Source organism: Corylus avellana, chromosome ca7 (genome assembly GCF_901000735.1).
Source record: "Corylus avellana chromosome ca7, CavTom2PMs-1.0".
Taxonomy (NCBI): domain Eukaryota; kingdom Viridiplantae; phylum Streptophyta; class Magnoliopsida; order Fagales; family Betulaceae; genus Corylus; species Corylus avellana.
Genome location: NC_081547.1, coordinates 14,686,940 through 14,710,019, shown reverse-complemented (window position 1 = coordinate 14,710,019; position 23,080 = coordinate 14,686,940). Strand labels below are relative to the sequence as shown.

General features: G+C 34.0%; 2 protein-coding genes across 3 annotated transcripts; one reads left to right on the top strand and one right to left on the bottom strand.

Annotated features, from left to right (window-relative positions):
• Window positions 1-1,673: 1,673 nt before the first annotated feature.
• Window positions 1,674-10,434, bottom strand: LOC132187774 (beta-glucosidase 11-like). Of its 2 annotated transcripts, XM_059602202.1 has the most exons (12): window positions 10,253-10,434; window positions 10,052-10,115; window positions 6,583-6,638; window positions 6,241-6,316; window positions 6,070-6,141; window positions 5,826-5,913; window positions 5,464-5,719; window positions 4,924-5,039; window positions 4,494-4,714; window positions 4,122-4,283; window positions 3,043-3,133; window positions 1,674-2,121 (listed from the first exon to the last, which is right to left on the bottom strand). In XM_059602202.1, the coding sequence occupies exons 1-12, from the start codon at window positions 10,379-10,381 to the stop codon at window positions 1,881-1,883; spliced, it is 1,572 nt and encodes a 523-aa protein (XP_059458185.1). In that variant the 5' UTR covers window positions 10,382-10,434; the 3' UTR covers window positions 1,674-1,880. The 2 variants fall into 2 exon arrangements, with proteins under 2 accessions (XP_059458185.1, XP_059458186.1); XM_059602203.1 differs by lacking the exons at window positions 6,583-6,638; window positions 10,253-10,434 and having other exon boundaries at window positions 10,052-10,093.
• An 11,261-nt stretch (window positions 10,435-21,695) lies between these two features.
• Window positions 21,696-22,433, top strand: LOC132186213 (beta-glucosidase 4-like). The gene is made up of 3 exons (XM_059600072.1): window positions 21,696-21,781; window positions 22,094-22,193; window positions 22,320-22,433. Exons 1-3 carry the CDS (start codon window positions 21,715-21,717, stop codon window positions 22,402-22,404), a joined length of 252 nt encoding a protein of 83 aa, XP_059456055.1. The 5' UTR covers window positions 21,696-21,714; the 3' UTR covers window positions 22,405-22,433.
• The last annotated feature ends 647 nt before the right edge of the window (window positions 22,434-23,080 follow it).

The following is a 23,080-nucleotide window of genomic DNA, read 5'->3' as shown; positions in this document are numbered from 1 at the left end:
ATTGTTGTTCCTTTAATATTTCATGAATTTAAATGTAAAATTTATTTTAAGAACAAGTTTAATTTAATGATAAATGCTAGAATTGCCTTAGCTCCAAGAAAATTTAAGTACATGCATATTTTACTACAGAGGAGATAAAAGAAGAAAGTTTGAATGTACTCAAGAGATGATAGAAATATTTTTTAGAAATTTACTAAGACTTTATGGCCTTAGAGTTGAGAGATAATATAGTATTGAAGCTCAAAGGATGGAGCGCAATCACTGCGAGTGGTTTATCACCCATAGTTTAGCCATTTTGAGTGCATCTAAAGTTAATTAAGTGGCCCAAAATGGCTTAATTTACGGCCATTGGTTGAGAATGAGTCCATCGAGATTACTCATAACTTTTGTATATGGAGCGTAATAATATGCTAGGCCATGCCATTAGAGCAAGTAAGAATACTAAGTTAAATGGATTTCATTTTTGTCAAAGAGTTTTCACAAAGTTTTAGGAGAAGAAATACTTTTAGAAAATTTTGATTTTTCTTCCATTGCAAAGATAAAATGAATTTTTGTCGAACGCTTCCACATGTAGGAAGAAGTTTAGATGAGGAGAAAATATAAAATTAGTCTTTATAGTTTACTTTATTTACAATTAATTTCCTGGAATATCAAAATGAATTCAGAGGTCCCTATGGTATACCAAAACAACAATTTTGTCCAAACAGGAGAATTTCGTCAACTAAATTAATAGATTCCAATAATGTGATATGATAGAGCCAATAAAATTGTGACACATGTCCTATTTAAATCAGTGTCACTTGCGAAGTTTATTAAGTCAGTGCACAAAATTTGACTGTAAGGAGTAAATTTTTGTTTTAGGGACCTCTCTAAATTCATTTTAATACAAGAGTTAAATGCAAATCACGTAAACCACATAGACTAATTTTATAATTTTTCCTTATTTTTAAATAAAAATAAAAATATTCCAATACAGTTTCTAGTTTATGTTGTTGAAGTAGAACTTATTTATAATTTAATTACCGAAGTATTAAATTTGTGCTTTGACATATTAGAATAAATCCACAGGGTAAAAATTTGACATGTTTTCTCCAAATCACCGGCGAAGAATAGAATTCATCCAACAATAAAAATAAATTAAAAAACCCCTCACATTCTCATGCAATATATAAATAAATTATGAAGAAGAAAAAATCCCATCCTCCCAATCTTTTGAATTTCAAACTCAAGCTTGAACTTGAGTAGAGTTGTTAATGCAATAAATATATTTTTTGTTTATTAGAGCACTAGGAGCAACTTCTTTAAACATTATTTTAGGGCAGCACTTTTAAGTTCCCTCAACCTTATTTTAATATAAAAAGTTTTCTCTTTCCTCATAATATTTATTTGAAACAATATTTAAATAGTTTCTCTTTCCTTTCTCTTTCGCTTCATTTAACTTAAAAATATTTAAATAGTATAAAGAAAGAAGAAGAAAAATTATTGTGGAAATTATTTGAATAGAAAAATAAAAAACAGTTTGATTCCTTACATTTAAGAAAAATCTAAAAGAATATGCCAATAATGCTCTTAGGTATATTAACTTATATTGTATCGCACAACTCATCTACCACCACCCACCCACCACATTGTACTCTATAAATACAAATATTGTAATTCAAAATGATCAAATCAATACATTAAAAATGAATATTACCTTATTGACGATTTCATATAATGGATGTAGACCTCTAAGGGCTGACCACCTTAAATGTTTGAGTTCTTCTATCATTATTCTCCAACTCTATCATATACATTAAAAATGTTACCTTAATGACCATTTTCCATTTGTATATTTTATCAAGTACCACCAGCACACCATTAACAATTTAGGGAAGAATCTACTGAAAGTAGTGAGCATGAGAAGATGAATTCTTCTCAAGTTCTATAAACCCATGTGAGCTGACACTTTCTCCTTTCAAGAAATGCTTGTACCAATGAGCAGAGAGCTTTGGTTGTCTTTTTAAATCTGGGTCATCCAAATCTACATAGTAAAGGCCAAAGCCCGATTTATAGCCATCCAACATCTCGAATACATCCAAGAAAGACCATTGAAAATAACCCCTTGTGTTTGATCCATTCCTTTCAGAAAGTTGAGATTGGAGAAAGAGAAAAAGATTAGAAAACCAGAAAAGGGAATTATGTCACATAAATAATACGTATACATCCATGGAAAGAAACGTTTTAATACTAGGAATTTAATGATTTCAAGTTTTTAGTACTAAAAATCCTATCAAATTTAGTTTTGAGAAAAAAAAATAAAATAGAATAGAATAGAATATTAGCTAAAATTCTTCAGAGAAACTAGTTTTACATTCTCTTAAGTGTATGAAATGGAATTAACATGAACTCCAATACGGAGATATGTGACCAAATTGTATTTTTATGGAGAAACTACACTTATGACTTATCCCCTGTCAAACTATCACCATATTTGGCATGTTCTCCAATATTTTAGTTTTTGCAATGTCTTCCCTCTAATATAGTATTGGTATTGTAACGTCTTACAAAAAAATCATAACACGGGATATAAAATGACAAAAATACCATGCATAAGATAAGATATAAAAATAAAAAAGAAAAAAGAAGCACAAAAATTAAGAAAAAAGGAAAAAAGGAAGAAAAAAAATTTGAGGGAGTGTTTTTTTAAAAGGTAGTTGTATTTTTACAAAATTTTCATGGAGTTATAATAGTCCGTCTAGGTCAAAATATTGCACATGAAACACACATAACGACCCTCCATTAGAATTTAACATAAAATCTTATCGGCAAAGGGACATTACAACCCCAATGATAAATTGGTAGGAGGACATAACAAAAATTGAAACATTAGAAACATTGCAAATAGCGGGCAAGTGTAATTTCCCCTTTAAATCATTGTAGTAGTAGGATCATGACAGCTAGATAGAGTTGCAAACACCCAAATTATGGTGAAGGTATTATTTATAGGACTTTTGGATCATATCTTGAGATTGTAATAAGGTCAATAGAAAACGGATATACCTCAATGCATCAAGCAAAGCCCCAATATATCCCTGCAAGTATTTCACCCTTGGCCAATCTTCCAATGATGAATTACGTTGTGTTTCTTGTCCTGTAAGAACATTACATGCATGATTAATTTGTCTCAATTAGATAAACACATAATGATAAGGGAACTAGATTTTGAGCCACATTATGCCACTCCTAAACAGGAAAAACAATTCCCAAGAAAGCGAAGGTGATATTTGAAAATGCAAAATATGCTGGATTCGATGGATTTTTCAGCAGCTCATTTGTTCATTGTTTGATCACTTTTACTTTAAATGGTACATGCAGTTGAAAGCAAGAATCAACATCTTAAGCAGGCAGCCAATCGCTTGTTATGCACCTAAAATGTCTACATACTTCCAGAATAACATAAACCATTCCCCTGATTGAGTTCATCTTCTGCCATCAGATCTCCATCACCCCTTGATGCTGCTTTATATATTTCTACATCCATCCATCAACTCCTTATACTAAAATTGTCAATTGCTTGTACAAAATCTAAATTTGAAGGCAATGTCAGAGAAATTCATCTCACTTGCAACCGAGTTTACTAAACATGCCTGTGAACTTTGGAATTTTCTAGTTTCCAACTATTAGCAATTCAAAATGAGGAATCAAAGGTTACTTTTAAAAACATGAAACTTATACTAAGAGGGTTAGGATCATGAAAAGTAAATATTGCACTTTTTTTTTTTATAAGTAATAATCAGTTTTATTAAAAGCGTAAGGCATCCCAAAGTACACAAGGAGTGTACAAAATGAATCACCTAAATAGAAAGGAAAAGCGAACAAGAAAATCATCATAACTAATCGACAACGAGGACACAAATGCAACAGTTCCGAGATACAATGCATCAACTTGAAATGCTCTGTAGCACTACTCTGAATGGAATTTCACTAGAAAAAGAGCAAGAACAACTCATACTTGCATATTATAGGAGTCTGCATATGTGCGTTTGCATGTGTTTTTGTGTCTATAACGTGTTGGTGTGTGTGTGTGTGTGTGTGTGTGTGTGAGAGAGAGAGAGAGAGAGAGAGAGAGAGAGAGAGACCATTCTCATAAATGTAAATAGGAGGATTTCCATAAACTTGTTTAAAGTACTCCAGCAATCCTTGCAAACCCCAGGGCGTAATTGAAAACTGATTCAAGCTGGCATCTCTACAGTTTAATGTGCATTCTCTCACCTCAGATGAAGACATATCCTTTTGCGTAACTGCCACAGTTCAGAAAAGAGTAAACTATTTCAATTTCATCTCTAAAGACTTGGTAAGATATAATAGAATAGCCTTAATCCAACTGCAGGGCTAGCAGAGTTGAATTGGTAAGCTCCATTAAGCTGACGCAACTTAATTAAAGGTAATCTAATTATCACTATTGAAATTAGTCTTCATTGTGATGAGTGTTTATATATGAAAGAACATACATGTTATATCTACTGCCATGTCTGCATTAAAGTTTCTGAGCTCCATCTCTAGTTTGCTGGAGTTGTCCTTCACATACACTGTGAGATAGTAATTTACTCCTAGGAAGTCAATTGAACCCTTAACTTGATTAGATTCGAGATTGGTGAATGTAGGAAGTCTTGTTCCTACATTCCTTTTCATTACATCTGGATAGTCTCCGTACATCAAGGGATTCACATACCTGCAATGCCATGCAAACTAAGCATAAATAAACTCAGAACATAGCTTATACACGGCTTATAGATGCAAAATGAAAATCAATGGTTTATTTATTGAAAAAGTGAGAGAATCCCAAATTTTTTGATGATTACTTGCCTTTAGGGCTATACCAGATTAACATTGCAATTTATAGATGAACAATGCCTCTTTATTCATGAATGTGTAACTTACCAACCAACCATAAAGTCCATGGCTCTTTGAGAGGCAATTGCATCTTCAGTTGTGTTTGTTAGAGGAACTATCCAATAAGCAAAGAGATTGATTCCTATAAATCCATGTTGCTTGTCCTGCATTGGCCATAGTCTAAATTCATGAGCATTTTGGTCAAGTTCCATAGCAATAAAGTTCTATATATACACATTCGCAAAATTAACAAAGGCCTAAATGGCGGGTAGTGCTTTTTTCGAGCTCACATACTTGGACAGGATCCTCATTATTGGATATCATATAGTGAAGTAATTGTTGGAAATTTAGAACTAAATATGGTCTACATGATCACTGGAAAAAGTTTAACGAGCATGCATATTATTAAAATCCCAATAAATTACTATGTGATGAATGAGGATAATATATGCGTTGAATTTATTTAAGGGAAACATTACCGAAGTAATCTTTGCTAAAAATTTTAATGTACAATTCATTCATTCGTGAAATCTACAACTTAAATATTCCATATAACATAATCTTTTAGGAATATTGAAGCTTATATACCTGATACTTTTCCTTGTAGAGTACAGCAGCTGATGCATGCGCCAACAAGATATGATGAGCTGCCAGGTATGGCTCAGTTGAGGAGTTGCCTCTTGTGCAGTTAAATCCGAACGGGGAAGAACAATGTTGAGGTGGTAGAGATCCTGTATCATAACCCGCGAGCACAAACACATTGGCCTCGTTCACAGTTGTCCAGTGTGAAACCCTGTCACCAAACTTCCTGAAACACACATCTGCATATGCCGTGAAGTCTTTCCTGCATTGCATTCAAATCTAGATTATTCAATAACATACCTTGCCATGTTCTGCACTTTGTGCATAGATTTTATATGTATAAGCACATTTCAAGCACAAAATCATACACAATTTTTCGATCAATCCATCCTCCATACTCATCTTCTAGTGCCTGTGGAAGGTCACTGTGGTGTAATGTAACATGCGGTTGGATTCCTGCTTGATCAATAATTTAATAAAGAAATATCAGTAGGAGAAAGGCATGGAGAAATTAGCATTTTGGAAGTACTCTTCCTTCCCTTAGATTGAAAGTACTCTCACAACACTGAGAAAATAGTATTATCTTAATTTATGATGGAAATAGCCAGTAACCATTGCTGATAAGTTCATTGATAAGATTGTTGTAATATTGTAGACCCTTTGGATTGACAGGTCCTCTTCCATCTGAAAAAGTAGAAAATGTGCAGCAACTTAAGTGTGAGGAAAAATACCAGACACCACTAGTTGTTTAGTTAAATGTGAGTAAGAGATTGGTGATCGTACTTGGAATAAGTCTTGACCATGAGATGGAAAATCTATAGGCCTCTAAGCCAGTATCCACCATGAGCTGGACATCTTCCTGCAAGAGTGGATTTATCCTAATCATTCAAGGGCCAGAATCTTAATACCAGATGGTTCTTAAAATCAACATACACTTAGCTAGTTACGTCATGGCTTTTTTTTGTTTTTTTGTTTTTTTTTTTTTAATTGTCACAAGAAATACCTTTCCCAAAGAGTATTCTCATTCCTGTACAACCAATCGGGGGATTAACATCTCTCATGCAGAATAGATTCATTCTTGTTCAACAAAATGGTTGAATTAACCTGTAGACTTATTGTTTATACCTTGTATTTGTGATACTCATCACATGTTATGTCAGCATTGTCTCCATGCATTTTCCCTGAAAATATGAGGTTGGAGATCAATCACCTAAGATGCATATCAGATACAAACACATATAAATCTATGCAGATATAAATCTATGCAGATGTCTAACTGCCTAAGCATATGCTTGTGATCTCGAGGATCAAGTTTGCACCAATAACATGAATCCGATGCTCAAGAGACCAAGGGGCAAGGAAACACGTGTTCTTTACCCTCACCAAGGAGCCTAGAGCTCATGAACATTAGAAGATACGAGATTATTTATTGTATATGATAATCCTGCATTTTTAGGTAGAATACAATACTATTTATTGTATATATTACGACACTTAAGATAATATTCTCACAGTTTCTCATGATTATTCAAAAGCTTGGCCACATTCAGATAACAATTCTCATCACCTTACGTAACTATATAATTTACTCTTGTATTTAACACTTGTATTTACTCGTCTTTATTCTCTATATTGTAAAGTAAGACCATGTTTAATTGACGTGTTGCAGTTACTCTTTGTAAATATTCTATCAATTCATGAGATGCCTATCATTTCAGTGGGTTATTTCACCACAATTGCCGTGTGATGTTATATGGTTCCACACAATCTCCATCATCTTCTATCCTCACCCTACTTGCAAACCTTAATCAACATATCACCCTCAATCATCATCTTATATGGTAACCCCCTACCATTTCACCAACTTCTGCATCTCTCTGATTCTATCTCAAGTGATTCGACCTCATTGATTTCTCATTCTGGTCCAATTGTTTCACCCACATCCAACATGGACCCTTGTTTACAAGGTTGCTTCAATGAACATTATTGGTGCGAAGTGGGCTTTCGCATTAAACACAAAGCTGATGGTAGTGTTGAATGTTACAAAGCTCACCTTCTTGCAAAAGGATTTTGAGATTTTTATGAAACATATAGACCTGTTGTTAAGCCAATCGTTATTTGTGCTATGATTTCCTTGGTTGTTTCTACAGGTTAGTGTATGAGATAAGTTGATGTGAGCAATGCCTTCCTTCACACTCATTTGCAAGAGACTGTTTATACATCTCAACCTCGGGTTTGTTAATCCAATGTTTCCTGATTTTTTGTCTCTCGAAGAAAGCATTATACAAACTCAAACAAGTTCCACAGGCTTGGTATCAGAATTTGAGTTCTCGGTTGTTGGAGTGGCTTTCATTGCCTCTAAATCGAACAAATCTTTATGCATTTTCCAGATTTATGTGGTTACGATTATTGCACTTGTATATGTTGATGATATCATCTTTGCTGGCTTTAAATCTACTGCTATTATATATACATAGAAAATTTATTTCATTCATTCTCATGATTTAAGTCAAATGCATCAAATCATAGAGAGGAGATTTATTTTCTTTAAATCTTAACTATTGATTATTGCCACCTGATCAAGTAGAAGTGAAAATGTAGTTTCACAAACCCTACACTACACAAACACATGCCACCTATGCGAGTACCCAATTTATTTTCTTTCAAAATTTTCCATATCTAGTTAATTACATCAAATCTAGAAATTTAATCCTAGCATTTTATTTTGTCAAAAGAATAAAAACAAATGAGGCATGTTACATATCATTCTCCCAACCCTAAGTTAACAAACCTAACCCTAACAGGCCAAGGTGTTACTGTTATAGTAATGTTTGGAGTAGCATGTGCATGGAAATTAAAATTGAAGTTAATGCCATTAGCTAAGGATCTGTTTGTTTTAACGTAGAATGTTTTTCATCGGAAAATGTTTTCAGCGAAAAATATTTTCCTGAACAATAATTTCTTAGAAAACATTTTCCAATGTTTGGCGTGTACGAAAAATCACAAATATGTTTTTTATATATATTTTCATTCAATTATATTAAACTTTAAATTATGAAAATGTCTTGACCACGTCCTGGCGGTGTCTTAATCAAGTCCCGATGATGTCTCGGTCAGGTTCCAGCGAGGTCTCAGTTGAGTCTCGGCAGGCCCCAATTGAGTCCTGACGGGGTTCCGATTAGGTCCCGACCAAGTCCTAGCAAGGTCCCATCAGTGTCCTAACCGAGTCCTGATGATGTCCAGGTTGGGCCATGACGGAGTCTCGGAGGGTCTCAATCAGGTCCTAATCGGGTCCCAACAATGCTCCAGTCAGGTCCTAGCGGTGTCCTAACCGGGTCCCATTGATGTTCTAGTAAGATCCCAACCGAGTCCCGGTGGGGTCTCAATCGAGTCCCAGCGGGTCCCAATGGTGTCTCGGTGGGGTCTCATTCAAGTCCCAACAGGGTCCCAGTTGAGTCTTAGTGGGGTCCCAACCGAGTTTCGATAGTGTCTTGGTCAGGTCCCAACGGGATCTTGCTGATGTCCTAACTAGATCTCAACAGTGTCCCAGTCGAGTCTTGGCAATGTTTTGTTTAGATCTTTCAATTTGAGAATGAAATGCTCAAACTTAAAAAAATGGCTTACAGTTTTAAGAAGTGGAACCATTTTCCAAAAATTAAATAGGTTTTTACAATCAAACTGATAATATTTTCCATTCACTACTATTTTACGTCATACCCAACACCTGAAAATACGGAAAACATTTTACGCTAAAACAATTTTTCGAGTTTGAACATCTAATTCTCAAATCGACAGACCGAGCTGGGACGTCATCGGGACCCATCCAAAGGGAGTTTGAACCCACACGTAAGGAGGAGTGTTAAAGTAATAATTAAATGATTAAATTTACCTCTTCCTATCAACTTAAGTTTTTGGGATAACTGGCCATTTAACAGTCAGGACCCAATTCGGACTGCACTTGGGCTCGATTGGGACTCATGGGACCCGACCAGGTCACCGCCGGGAGCCGGTCGGGAAATTATCATAATTTAAAGTTTAATATATATATATTATGATTTTTCGTACGCGCTAGACATCAACTTTCAAGAAAATGTTTTCCGCTGAAAGCATTTTCTAGCAGAAAATATATTAGGTCGAAACAAACGGAACATAAAAGGCTATATTTGAATATTATATGCATGGGTGGAAGGGGAGTAAATGGCCTGCCCCCAAAGAATTTGCAAACAAGTTATTTTAAATTATATCCGGCTCTTCCTAAATAAATATCTTGGTTTCGTTCCTAATTGTATACGCATGATCCCATTTATTTTATAAATGAGATAACTATAAAAAAATCCTAACATATGAGGCACAGTGAAAGGGCTCTATAATGTAAGGGAGTTGATTGTCACTTTTCTAAAGTTCGTAGTGATTACAAATGAAATGTAAGTTGGAGGGGCTACGTGCAGTTTTTCCAATAAAATAAAATGTCATACTTTGTTTTGCCATGAAAAAAAATACTTAGTGAGGATAATTACGATACAGATTCTTGATTATGAACAAGTTTGTTGTATTAGAATATAACATTAAAAAGCAAAACCAAAGAAAAGCATACCCTCATGAGCGAATGTATCCCATATGCTAGGCTTCCTACCCTCTTGGTCTGCTGCACCTTCAACCTTTCATTTATAATTTTTCAATAGAGAAAAAGACAGAATATAAGGAAACAATACTCTTGTCACCCATATAATGCAATAATAATATAAAGAAATATATTATCCTCCAAAGCCTTTTATATTAATATAAATATACTGACCTGGTATGCTGAGGTCCCAGACCCAAACACAAAGCCCGGTGGGAAGTCTCCTCTGCTAAATCTATCGGCAGCTAAAATTACAGCTGCTAAATTAATAAGAAGAAGCAGAGAGAAAGAGAGGCTCAGCATCTTCCCAAAGCTTGTTAGCTTTTACCGAAATGAATACTTTCATTTACGGCCAGAAAAAGAGTGGCTTAGCTTATTATCCTTTCAGCTTGAACCAAATTAATTCTCTTACTTTATTCAAAAGACAAACCTGTCCCCGCCGCCGGCTCAAGCATATTTGACCATTTCCAACTTTTACGATATTTTATGCCAAGGAAAACAGTACAGTTACATTTAGTCACCGAGTACTTGTTGTGCAAATTTTTTATTTTAATTATAATTTTTAATTTTTTGAAACCGTGTTAGAAAAGAATAGTAAAAAAAACATATGAAAAAAAGAGCCTCATCAACTAATGGTCGTTTTTTAAAAAGTTTTATCAAATTTAAAGTGTGTTAAAGTGGTACATCAAATTATCAAACTATGCTAAAAATGCTATTTTTTTATATGGGTAAATATAAGAAAAACTCCATCAACTAACCGTCGTTATTAAAAAAGCTCCATGAAGTTTAAAATGTGTTAAAGTGGTATATTCAAACTACCCAAGTGTACCATAAATGCCATTTTTTTTATTATATTCCTATAATATCTTTATTCTCTTAAAAACTAAAATAAAAAAAGCCCCATGAATAAGAGTGTCAATCCGGTCGGTAATAACCAACTAGCAACCGGTAACTGGGTACCAACCAGCAACTGGTAACCGGTTACCAGTTTTTATATTTCACACACCTGGTTATAACCGGTTACCGGGTATATATTTATAGAGTGATTTTAAGGCCTTTTTTTTTTTAGGCTTATTTAAAAAAAAAAAAAAAATTAATAACCAAACAAAGTATGAAACAACCAAACATTGTATCTTTGATATATTCATGTTAAAAAGTAAAAACATGAGTTTACAGTTACAATCAAGTTTATTTATTTTTAACTCTAAGGTTTACACTTTTGACTTTACCGTATGTCAGAATTGAGAAATTGTGAATCTATTATCTATCTCTTCTTCTTCTATTATTCTTCAAAGTTCAAATACAGCTTACAGTTTAATATGTTTATGACTATTTTTTATTTTAATGGGTTATTTCTTTTGGTTGTTGGTTTGTATACATACTTTTTTTATTTTTTTCTTTGGGTTTTAGGGCACTTCTAAAATGTATTATAAAATCAAAGAACAACCATAACTAAGCCTAGCTTATTGGGCTAAAAAAACCTTAATTATTTTTTAAAAGGGCCAAAAATGTCTAAATTAAGCCCAAAAAATAGGCTAAATATCCAAAATAGGCCAAAAATGCACAATTTTTTGAAAACCCGGTTACCGGTTGAGATTGTAACATCCCCAGCCCGTTAAGACTGAGTTTGCCACTTTTCTTCTTTTACAACAAATTTTTTTTTTGCAAAGATCTATAAGGTCTATTAGAGTACTTGATTTTAAATGATACAATAAATGTATAAAACATTCTTCAAGAGATTTTATTACAAGCGAAATTAGAAAATATTAAACTTTAGTTGCGGAATATCATATTATTACAATAACTTATATGAAAAGACTTTGAAAATTAATAATTATTCCCGCCCCCAGTCTGGCCTCCTATTCCAGCATCCTTTCTACCTAAAAACAAGAAATAAAACTGAATGAGCCCAAAGGGGGCGCAACAAGTAAAATCCACAACCATAAATAGTTTTACTCCTTGTTCTCAGTTTTGAAAATCGTTTTCACAAATAAATATACATCCAGCCATAATAATACACGTATGTACGGTTGCATCTCCCGTATCATATACATACTATTACATCTAGTGATAAATCATCGTCATAAATCATCATCATAATGCAAAATTATAAATCATCATTGTAAATCATCATAGTATATCATTGTTATAAATCATCGTTGTAAATCATCGTTGTAAATCATCATTGTAAATCATCATAGTATATCATTTTTGAAATCATATCATCATTTTCTCATATTAGGGCCCATGTACACTATTACCCCTGTGTACGAGGGTTGCGGGTCCTTGTGACCATGGCACTGAACTGTGGCCTCAGCCATACCCGACCGTCAATTAACTATTTTCTTGGTGCACTCAACGGTCTGTTGATGGAATACCACCTTCTGGCATAGCCTCCTTCAGTGGTTTCGCCTCCATCCGAGTATCGGTACCGAACTCTCATTCTTACTTATCTTGGGGCCAAAAATACTCTCCTCCATACATGTGCCCTCATTTCATAAACATTTATCTCATCTCTTGTACTTTTCTTTGTACTTCTTTTGATGCATCTTAGGGCAACATGTAGGAGGGTTTATCATCATTTTTCTTTCTTATAATCATCATCATTTCTCAACTTTCTTTTCTCAAAATGGAAACCTTTTCAAATATAAACTTGTTGTACTTAGAAAGCGTTTAAATAAATAGAAACTTTCTAGATAATTCTTTTAGAAATCCTTCATGCATGCAACATAACTTCATAATACGTAAATAAAATAATCATTTACAATTTCCTAAAGAATGAATAAATAGCATGACATGAAGTAATTTTAGAAGGGGTAGTGAATTTACTTACCTCTAGACTGAAGCTAAAAGTGGTATGAAGGAATCCAGTTGCTCCAATATGACTAACACCACTAGTATATCTTTTGAAACTAATTTCTAAAGTCCGCTATCTCTTGTGTTCTTTCTTTCTTGTAGCGCTTGGTCTCGCCCTTTCTCTCTCTGTTCTGAGTAAACACTCTTAGAAAGAAGAAAGACCGAGTAAAAAGCGGAAGAAGGAAGAATATGTGCAAGAGATGGGATGGGAGTATTGAAATTGTGAAGGAGAAGAGCTCTATTTATAGGAGAAAATCAAATACTATTCTACCTTCAATTTACAATTATACCCTCATTTTACTATTCCACCTACCCACTTAGTATACCTACAATTGACTATTCTACATTCTTATTTAAAATTCTACCCTCCTTATACCTACCATTGACTATTCTACCTTCTTATTCAAAATTCTACCCTCCTTATACCTACCATTGACTATTCTACCTTCTTATTCAAAATTCTACCCTCCTTATACCTACCATTGACTATTCTACCTACCCATACAATTCTTCCTACCATTTACTATCCTATTATTTCACCAATTACCATTCTTTAATTACCACTCTCTGTAACACCATAAATTTCCCAAGAATTAAAATCCTTGGCTACAATGGATATTAAAATAACATCATTATCGAAATAATCCATTTAAATAGCTTTGAAAATACTGGGGCTCTACAATCTTCCCTCCTTATTAGAATTTCGTCCTCGAAATTAAAACCTATAATATTATCATTCAATCTTCAAGTTGAGGGATTTAGATTTAAAATATTCCTTTCAATCCTTCATCAAAGCCTACTCTCTTTTATCATATTGAAATTCCATCTCCTTCTAGGCGTAAATCTTATTCACAGTCTAAAGTCTCGATTCCTGCAATTATTCATCAGTTAACACTAAAATCTTACCTCAAAATCTTTTTCATTTTTTTTTTCCAACCTCAATAACAACAATCGAGTTATTCATCAACAGTCTACAGTCAAGGTTTAAACATCAAATTAATAAATCATGTGATCAATAGTCCATACCTCCAAACATCATAATCCTCCTTGCAAGCCTGGAATAATTCTCTCGATCTAATTTAATCAATCTTATCAAAAAGGTGTAAAAATCATCCCTACCTATATTTTCTTTAGTATCTCTGTATTCCAAATCATGCATACGAAATTTTAATATGATGCTCTAATAATTATTAACTTTCACCATCATAAATCCGTAAAAGTACATAGCACCAACATTCTACAGTTTATATCTCCCAAAAACGTCATTGCATGAATATACCTCAGAAGTGACATCATAATTCGATTCATTCTAAATACACAACCGTTTCTATTTTCTACTCCCAAATCTTGTGTCGATACTACAATATCAGCAAAAATCTCCCTGTACTACATTTTTACTTGATAAATCATAACTCAGCAAAATAAACTCGTAATTATGATTTCAACTCAAACGAAATACACGATTACATCAAATGTAAGATTCTCATCCATTCTTGACTAATACATGCTGTGCTTTGCTGCGTTCTAGAGATGAAATTGATAAGCAAGCAAAGTAGGATCTGGGTAAGTTTCCAAGCTGGATGTCCCAAAACACTCATGTTATAATTTCTCTCCCTTGGGTCTTGCAAGGTCAAGAAGAGAAAAGAGAGAAAGATAGTCCTGTTGCTTTCTAGAAATGAAGATTTGAAAAGCATTTCAGGACATGGCATGTAGGTGAGACTTTCAAAATACCCACATCGGATGCTCTCTCTCTTCTGTCATTTACGAAGACTGAGAAGGAAAGAGAGATATTTAGCCTGAGAAGCATGATCAAGGATAATCTTGCTTCATCAGGACATGATCAACGATAATCTTGCTTCAATGGTTTACCACTGAGAGTATAAGGTGTTGGGTTTGTGAATCATGTTGTGATGCTGCATTTTTCTCTTGAGGATACGCTCAACTAGGAGAACAGTCGAGCTTTCATTGTATGGAAGGCTATTAGCAGAAGATCTCAGGTGAAGGGGTATGATCAGAAGGCATGTGTTGCAATGGAGAAAGAGGTGTGAATTTATATGAAGGGTTTCTGGATAATGAACGAGCGCGTGGTGCGCGTTGGCATGACAATTCATTCAGTTGCCCACGCATGGTATTCGAAGTCGTTGATTGAACAGTGGGTTTGAAAAAAATGAGCTCAGTCGAATTTATGACAGGAGACAAGATCCTACTTCCACGGGATCTTTTGACAAAATTTTCATCGCGGCCCGAGGTCGCCTAACGCTTTGTTGTTTACTGTTTATTTCACCTGAAGTGAAAAATTCCTTTAAAGCCACTCGTCTGCTGCTTCCAGAAACTTCACAAAATTTCTTCAGTTCCTAACGCTTAGTCTCTTCTCAGTACTTCATCTCTCCCAATTTCTTCGTATTCTCAACTATTTTCCTTACTCTCCTAAATATGGGAGTATCATCATCATCCGTTAACAACCTCGATTTGAATGTTGCTCCTGCAGCACAACCCATTGTTATGCCTGACGTGCAACCGGAGGTGCCTGTTGTTCCCCCTGAAGTGTCTGCTATTCATCCCGTCGTACCTATTTCACACCCTAATGAACCTGCTGCATATCCTAACGTATGGCAGCCAACTTTTGTCTTTGACAATCGTCCCATCACTATTCACGATTCTGTCATGCTCCATGATTCTACTGCTGTAGCAGTGGCCAAATGTTTTGTAATTCCACGGGATCAAACATTCTTAGCGGATAGGTCGGATACTGATGCTATTAATAATTCATTGGCATTCAGTATCCAAGGTGCTGCTTCAGTTTCTGACATGGCACAACGTTTGAGTGCCAGAAATGTTGAGCTGAAAGTCTCAAGAAACCAAATCGGGGTCTTACAGCGAATGCTCAAATACTACAAACGAAAACACGTGGATTTGAAGCAGGAGAATACTCAGCTGAAAAAGATGGTGTTATCTTACGCAGAATACTTGGGACCAAAGATGCTAGAAATGGAGAAGAATACCGAACGTCTCCAGCGACAGCACGAAAAACTCCGGGTCGATGTTCAGGGGTGTTGCAAGTCTCTCCGCACACGCTCTAGTCAGGTACCTCATTAGAAATAAATATTCTCTTTGATAATTCAATTATATAAATATATATACGATTCTGCTCATACTAGGTTTTCTCTATGCAGAAATAATTTCCTGGAGCAGCTCTGAGGAATCATCTGCTCATCATTACCACGTGTCTCTTTATGCAACAAATTCTCTTCTTTTTCTTTTTTTTTTTTTTTTTGATGGACACTGGTATGTAATATTATAAGGAGCTTGTTCTCCAAACATTTCTTTTCGTAATCATTCAGTGCTCATTCAATATTCATTATGAAATCATTCTGTCATTGTAATAACTTCCTTTAAACAAACAATCTGTTTAACAAGTTAATCACTCAATAAAACATCTAAGTATGCACCATCACATGTTATCAACCTCTAAAATACTTTAATATCATTGAACATATATCTTATAAGAGAAATTTAGATCATGTCACTATATTATATCACTGTATCATATTGTCTTTCAACTCTTACCTTTATGCTTCAATATACCTCAAGAATAATAATCCATTATCTTTACTTAGTAAAAGAAAATTATATCAAAAGCTTTGGCATGTAACTAAAATTTCTCATAATTTCATATCCACTAATGCCTCAAAATTTAAATATTATCCACAACCTAGGAGCATTAATTCATCCTCAAAACTTTAAGCATCACTTCAATATAATTTACCTCAATTACAGAAAACCTAGCACCTCAAATTCTAAGAATCACCTCAAAGATTTCGTGAATTGTACCTTAAAGTCATCACAATCATTTGAAAATATCAAAATCCTTAAACCACAACTTTATATCTCAAAATATCTTATAGATTCTAGGGTATACCTCATTTGCATTTATCCCTGCAATACTTAGGCATTCACTTCATGCCACTACGTAATTCTTATTCATCAATCCATATATTATAACATCAATCATAGTATCATTATTGTCATCGACCAAACCTTAGCCATTACCAAAAACTCATATAAACTCTTATATCATTAATTCAGTTCAAGAATCATTTCACCACCGATATCCATAAGACTATTCATTACCAAGTCACTTACACAATTTGTCTCACAACCTAAATCCATAAAACCATTTTGTCACCAAGTTAATTACACAAATCATCACGCAACCTAAATCTAAAAAATCATCATACGATTTTTAAATCATGATCAATAATCTTTTCTAAATCCTCGAGACACCTTAAAATATACCCTTATCAATCGATACTCTAGAAAACTGCCGCAAATCCAAATAGGCAGATACTATAGATCACAACCTATCTATAAAATAAAAATTCATCTCCGTCATTAACTTGATCACAATAATAAAATCCTCCAAATTAATCACACTAAGATGATTTTTTTTTTTTTTTTTTTTTTTAACAAAAAAAAATTAACCATTAGAAAAATGCTCATGCATCATTTATTAGAGACCACACAACAATGCACACTCTACTTGGCCGGAATGTGGCTTCTCATTAACCCCCCCAAATTTTTTTTTTTTTTTTTTTTTTTTTTTTGAAAAGTCTGCCAGAACCTTATAACCTTTGCTCTGATACCAAAATTGTAACATCCCCAGCCCGTTAAGGCTGAGTTTGCCACTTTTCTTCTTTTACAACAAAAGTTCTTGCAAAGATCTATAAGGTCTATCAGAGTACTTGATTTTAAAGGATACGAAAAATGTATAAAACATTATTCAAGAGATTTTATTACAAGCGAAATTAGAAAACATTAAACTTTAGTTGCGGAATATCATATCATTACAATAACTTATATGAAAAGACTTTGAAAATTAATAATTATTCCCACCCCATTCCGGCCTCCTATTCCAGCATCCTTTCTACCTGAAAACAAGAAATAAAACTGAATGAGCCCAAAGGAGGCCCAGCAAGTAAAATCCACAACCATAAATAGTTTTACTCCTTGTTCTCAGTTTTGAAAATCGTTTTCGCAAATAAATATAATTCTAGCCATAATAATATATGTATGTACGGTTGCATCTCCCGTAACATATACATACTATTACATCTAGTAATAGATCATCGTTGTAAATCATCTTTATAAATCATCATCATAATGCATCATTATAAATAATCTTTGTAAATCATCATAGCATATCATCGTTGAAAATATAGTATCATTTTCTCATAATAGGGCCCATGTACACTATTACCCCTGTGCACGAGGGTTGCGGGTCCTTGTGACCATGGCACTGAACTGTGGCCTCAGCCATGCCCGACCGTCAATTAACTCTTTTCTTGGTGCACTCAACGGTCTGTTGATGGAATACCACCTTCTGGCATAGCCTCCTTCAGTGGTTTCGCCTCCATCCGAGTATCGGTACCGAACTCTCATCTTTTCTTATCTTGGGGCCAAAAATACTCTCCTCCATACATGTGCCCTCATTTCATAAACATTTATCTCATCTCTTGTACTTTTCTTTGTACTTCTTTTGATGCATCTTAGGGCAACATGTAGGAGGGTTTATCATCATTTTTCTTTCTTATAATCATCATCATTTCTCAACTTTCTTTTCTCAAAATGGAAACCTTTTCAAATATAAACTTGTTGTACTTAGAAAGCGTTTAAAGAAATAGAAACTTTCTAGATAATTCATTTAGAAATCCTTCATGCATGCAACATAACTTCATAATACGTAAATAAAATAATCATTTACAATTTACTAAAGAATGAATAAATAGCATGACATGAAGTAACTTTAGAAGGGGTAGTGAATTTACTTACCTCTAGACTGAAGCTAAAAGTGGTATGAAGGAATCCAGTTGCTCCAATATGACTAACACCACTAGTATATCTTTTGAAACTACTTTCTAAAGTCCGCTATCTCTTGTGTTCTTTCTTTCTTGTAGCGCTTGGTCTCGCCCTTTCTCTCTCTGTTCTGAGTAAACACTCTTAGAAAGAAGAAAGACCGAGTAAAAAGCGGAAGAAGGAAGAATATATGCAAGAGATGGGAGAGGAGATGAGTGGTGAAAATTGTGAAGGAGAAGAGCTCTATTTATAGGAGAAAATCAAATACTATTTCACCAACCCTATACTATTCCACCAACCCTATACTATTTCACCAACCCTATACTATTCCACCAACCCTATACTATTTCACCAACCCTATACTATTTCACCAACCCTATACTATTCTACCAACCCTATACTATTCTACCTATACTATTCTACCTTTTTATTCTACCATCCTTATACCTACCATTTACTATCCTATTATTTCACCAATTACCATTCTCTAATTACCACTCTCATAAATTTCCCAATAATTAAAATCCTTAGCTACAATGGATATTAAAATAATCATCATTATCGAAATAATCTATTTAAATAGCTTTGAAAATTCTGGGGCACTACACATGCACCACGTCAATAAAGTTTTTATTGACGTGGCAAAAAGTGTGTTACTGTTTGCTAAGTCAAAAAATACCCTGTTTTTTGTAGTGTACTACTCCCATAAAATGACATATCTCAAAGAAATAATACTTAAAATCTCTTGGGTCAAAAACACTTGTTGTCTATGACAAAGGAAATAAAAAATTTTGGATTCTATGTTCCACATTTAACACGCAGGCAGGAAATTATCAATTTGTGAATCATAAAGCTTACATCTTTATGTTGAACATAAATATACTGTTTAACATATTAACAATTTATGCTCCACAAAAAATATTTCAATCAAAATAAACATCACATATGATTGAAATAAATATCAATGGAGTTGTCAAAGCCCTCATTTTAGGGATAAAAAACAATATGCATACTTAAAATCATATGTATACATAAAACAAAATAGTATATATATTCACAAAAATAAAACACATTGTGTCTCCAAAAGGTAGCTCAATCGGCTAGGACTACACTTAATGAAGTGGAGGTCACTAGTTCGAATCTCCCTCCCCCCTCTTGTGCGGATATGTCAAAAAATAAAATAAAATAAAATAAAACACATTGTTAAAATAAATATTGCACAAAAAACTTATCAATCGCAAAATAAATACCGCAATTGAGACCAATCTCTTTTCCGCCCAAATCCTCGTATCCAATAAATCCAAGTTTATAAAAAAATATAAACAACTCATAGTTAGACATAAAATGATATGAATCTATGATAAGTTCACACAGATTTAATCTTTAACCGCTTTGTTTGATAAATATGTAAATTAATGTCAATGCAAAAGTCTCATCACTCCATCACATATGCACACACTTTTGAAGTTCACACATATATAGCTCTATCACATATCCGGCTTTAACCATTTTTTTATTTTTTAATAAAAATTTAAGTCCTTATGCTTCGTATATATGAAGCAAACATATATGAAGGACAAAATATATGTCTTCACCTTTGCTTCGTTAACGAAAAAGAAAAATCCTTTTTAATTCAATACACAAAGCAAATTAACCCCCCAAAAAAAGGATTAAAAATGAGACTCATAGTGTAGAAGCAAAAAACCGTGTAGAACATTAAAAAAAATAGACCCCAAATCCTATATCATCTGAGACACTACTAAGAAAAATTGAGGTGTCTAAACCATGCAATTTTCAAAAATATGATATACATATTATTTTAAAATAGGCTGCAATAACACGCTAAACAAATTGACAACCGTCTTTTACGCGTTAAAAGCCACATAACAACGAAAGAAAAATAGAATCACAAACCAGAAAACACTGCTAATGGCATTGCACGGCGACAATGCGAGATGGGGACGGTACGCTTAGATTACCCATAGCAGTGGTGGCAGCAAGAAATTCAGATCCACTACTGCCTCCACTCGAAATCAAATCTCATTTATTCACAATATTTTTCAAATAAAAAAAAATCAGTCTAAAAAGAGATTTATTACAACCATGAAGAAAATAAACAGAGGCTCTAATACCTATTGTTAAAATAAATCAATAATAAATCTATTCTTTCTCCATAGCATGTATAAATAAATCTAACAATGTCTTTCATGAATCTCATGTAGATACCCAAACATGTAAAAGAAAACCGTGTTTTGTGTGTGGCGGGGGATTATTACTCTCAACTCTAATTTTCACATAATGACCTAGTGAAGCATAATAGGCAAACTTTACCTATATATAGGGTGAGAGTAAATGGCTTCCTCATATGTCCACAAAATTGGCCCATCCCATTATAAGCCCAAAACAAAGCAAATGACTATGTTAGTCCACCTAAAAGGAATAAATACAGCAGAAACTACATCATTTTACGTGATTGAGAGGGGTAGAGCAAAGAAATAAAATTTAAACTATTCTATTTAGTAGACAACTGGTGTTTTCTCTTACAAGCAGGACGTTAGATCCCTTGATATTTGGTGATTACCCTCCGGAAATGCGCCAAATTCTTGGAAGTGAATTGCCAAGATTCTCCCTAAGAGAAAGAGAACTTGTAGAAGGCAGTGTGGACTTTATTGGCATCAATCACTATTCAACTGAATATGTGAAGGATTGCACCCATTCTGCTTGCCCCTTAGGCGGAGATCGACCAATCCTAGGCTTTTTAAGCTCAACTCCATATCGCGACGGCGTTCCTGTAGGAGAACCGGTATGCTAAATCATAAATGCTAACATTGTTTTGCCCTAGTTGTCTAAATTTTTCCTTTTTTTAAGATTGCTTAATTGTTTCTTGACAGACTGCAATGCCCCTATTCTTTGTGGTTCCAAGAGGCATGGAGAAAATCATCGACTACATTAAGAAAAGATACAATAATAAGCCCATGTTTGTCACCGAAAACGGTGAGTACTAAAATTCAATGATGATTTTCACTGACAGAATAAGCACTTAGAATTGCATATAGCGTTTTTCTTCCCAAAATATAAGATTTTATTCAAAATGTACTTTTTTGAAGCACCTATTATATTACACGGTAAAAGTCTTATCGTTAGATGTAAGTCTCTTTTATGTGTTCCCTCTAAGAACCTACCCGGCCAAATTTATCTTGTTACGGACTTCAAACCAACAAAACATTATGCAATGTGAATTAGATGTGTTTGGGTTTTGTAGTGAGACCAGTTATATATAAGTTAACTCTTCAACTGTGTGTTCAGGATTTTGTCCACCACCGCAACAAAGTGAACAAGTTCTTGAAGATACAAACAGAATCAAGCTTCACAAGGACTACCTGTCGGGTTTGGCCAGTGCAATAAGGTGAGGGGCCATATTTCAAGGTTTTTTTTTTTTTTTTAATTATTATTATTATTATTTTTAAAGCAAATTGAAAAAGGGTTACAAGAAAACAACATGAAAGAATTATATATATATATATATCGACAGGAATGGAGCCGATGTTCGGGGATATTTCATATGGTCTTTGATGGACAACTTTGAATGGGCAAGTGGTTACAGACTTACAGTGTAACGTTCGGGCTATACTACGTCGATCGCCAAACGATGAAGCGCACACCCAAGCTTTCTGCTGCATGGTTTACAGATTTCCTCCCCAACAAAGAAGAGCTTGGTCGGGAAGCTAAATCTCAGGGACGGAGCCAGCTTTGAGTTTGGGGGGGACCAAGCTAGGGCCAAAAAAAATTTGGGAAGGGATTAATTGACAAAAAATACCTAAATTTTTCTTCTTTTTTTTGCCTTAATTTTTTTTTTTTCCTTGTAATTTGGGAGGGGGACCAAGGCCACTATCGGTCCCCCTTAAATCCGTCCCTGAAGCTGATAATCAAAAATCAGAATTTCTATGATACCCCAAAAAACATTTGTTTTATTAACGTTTCCCAAAACTAGCGGACATATTAATTATTTAGTTCTTTTGTCTCTCTTTCTTGATTTTTCTTTCACAATTAGATATTTCTGATTTGGTCTCGAAGACGATTTTGGTTTCTGAATTATTATGCGAGACAGATTTCAGTGATTATGAGGTAAATTCTAAAAAATTAATTTTCTCTCTTCTAAAATCTTTGTAAAAAGTTATCTTCTTTCGCACTAAAATTTCTGATTCCGATCCTATTATTATTCCGGAATTAATTTGGACCATCAAAACTAGTTAAAAATTAATGGACCCACGAGTTAAGAGTTGAGGCCTTTCA

Excerpts from the sequence above, each read along its gene's own strand:
- LOC132187774 (XM_059602202.1), bottom strand. The coding sequence starts at position 10,381 with ATGCTGAGCCTCTCTTTCTCTCTGCTTCTTCTTATTAATTTAGCAGCT. Across the intron at positions 6,639-10,051 it reads GGATACATTCGCTCATGAGG|GGAAAATGCATGGAGACAAT; the intron begins GTATGCTTTTCT and ends TCATATTTTCAG. Across the intron at positions 4,284-4,493 it reads CATGGCAGTAGATATAACAT|TTACGCAAAAGGATATGTCT; the intron begins GTATGTTCTTTC and ends GAACTGTGGCAG.
- LOC132186213 (XM_059600072.1), top strand. The coding sequence starts at position 21,715 with ATGGAGAAAATCATCGACTACATTAAGAAAAGATACAATAATAAGCCC. Across the intron at positions 21,782-22,093 it reads CATGTTTGTCACCGAAAACG|GATTTTGTCCACCACCGCAA; the intron begins GTGAGTACTAAA and ends CTGTGTGTTCAG. Across the intron at positions 22,194-22,319 it reads GGTTTGGCCAGTGCAATAAG|GAATGGAGCCGATGTTCGGG; the intron begins GTGAGGGGCCAT and ends ATATATCGACAG.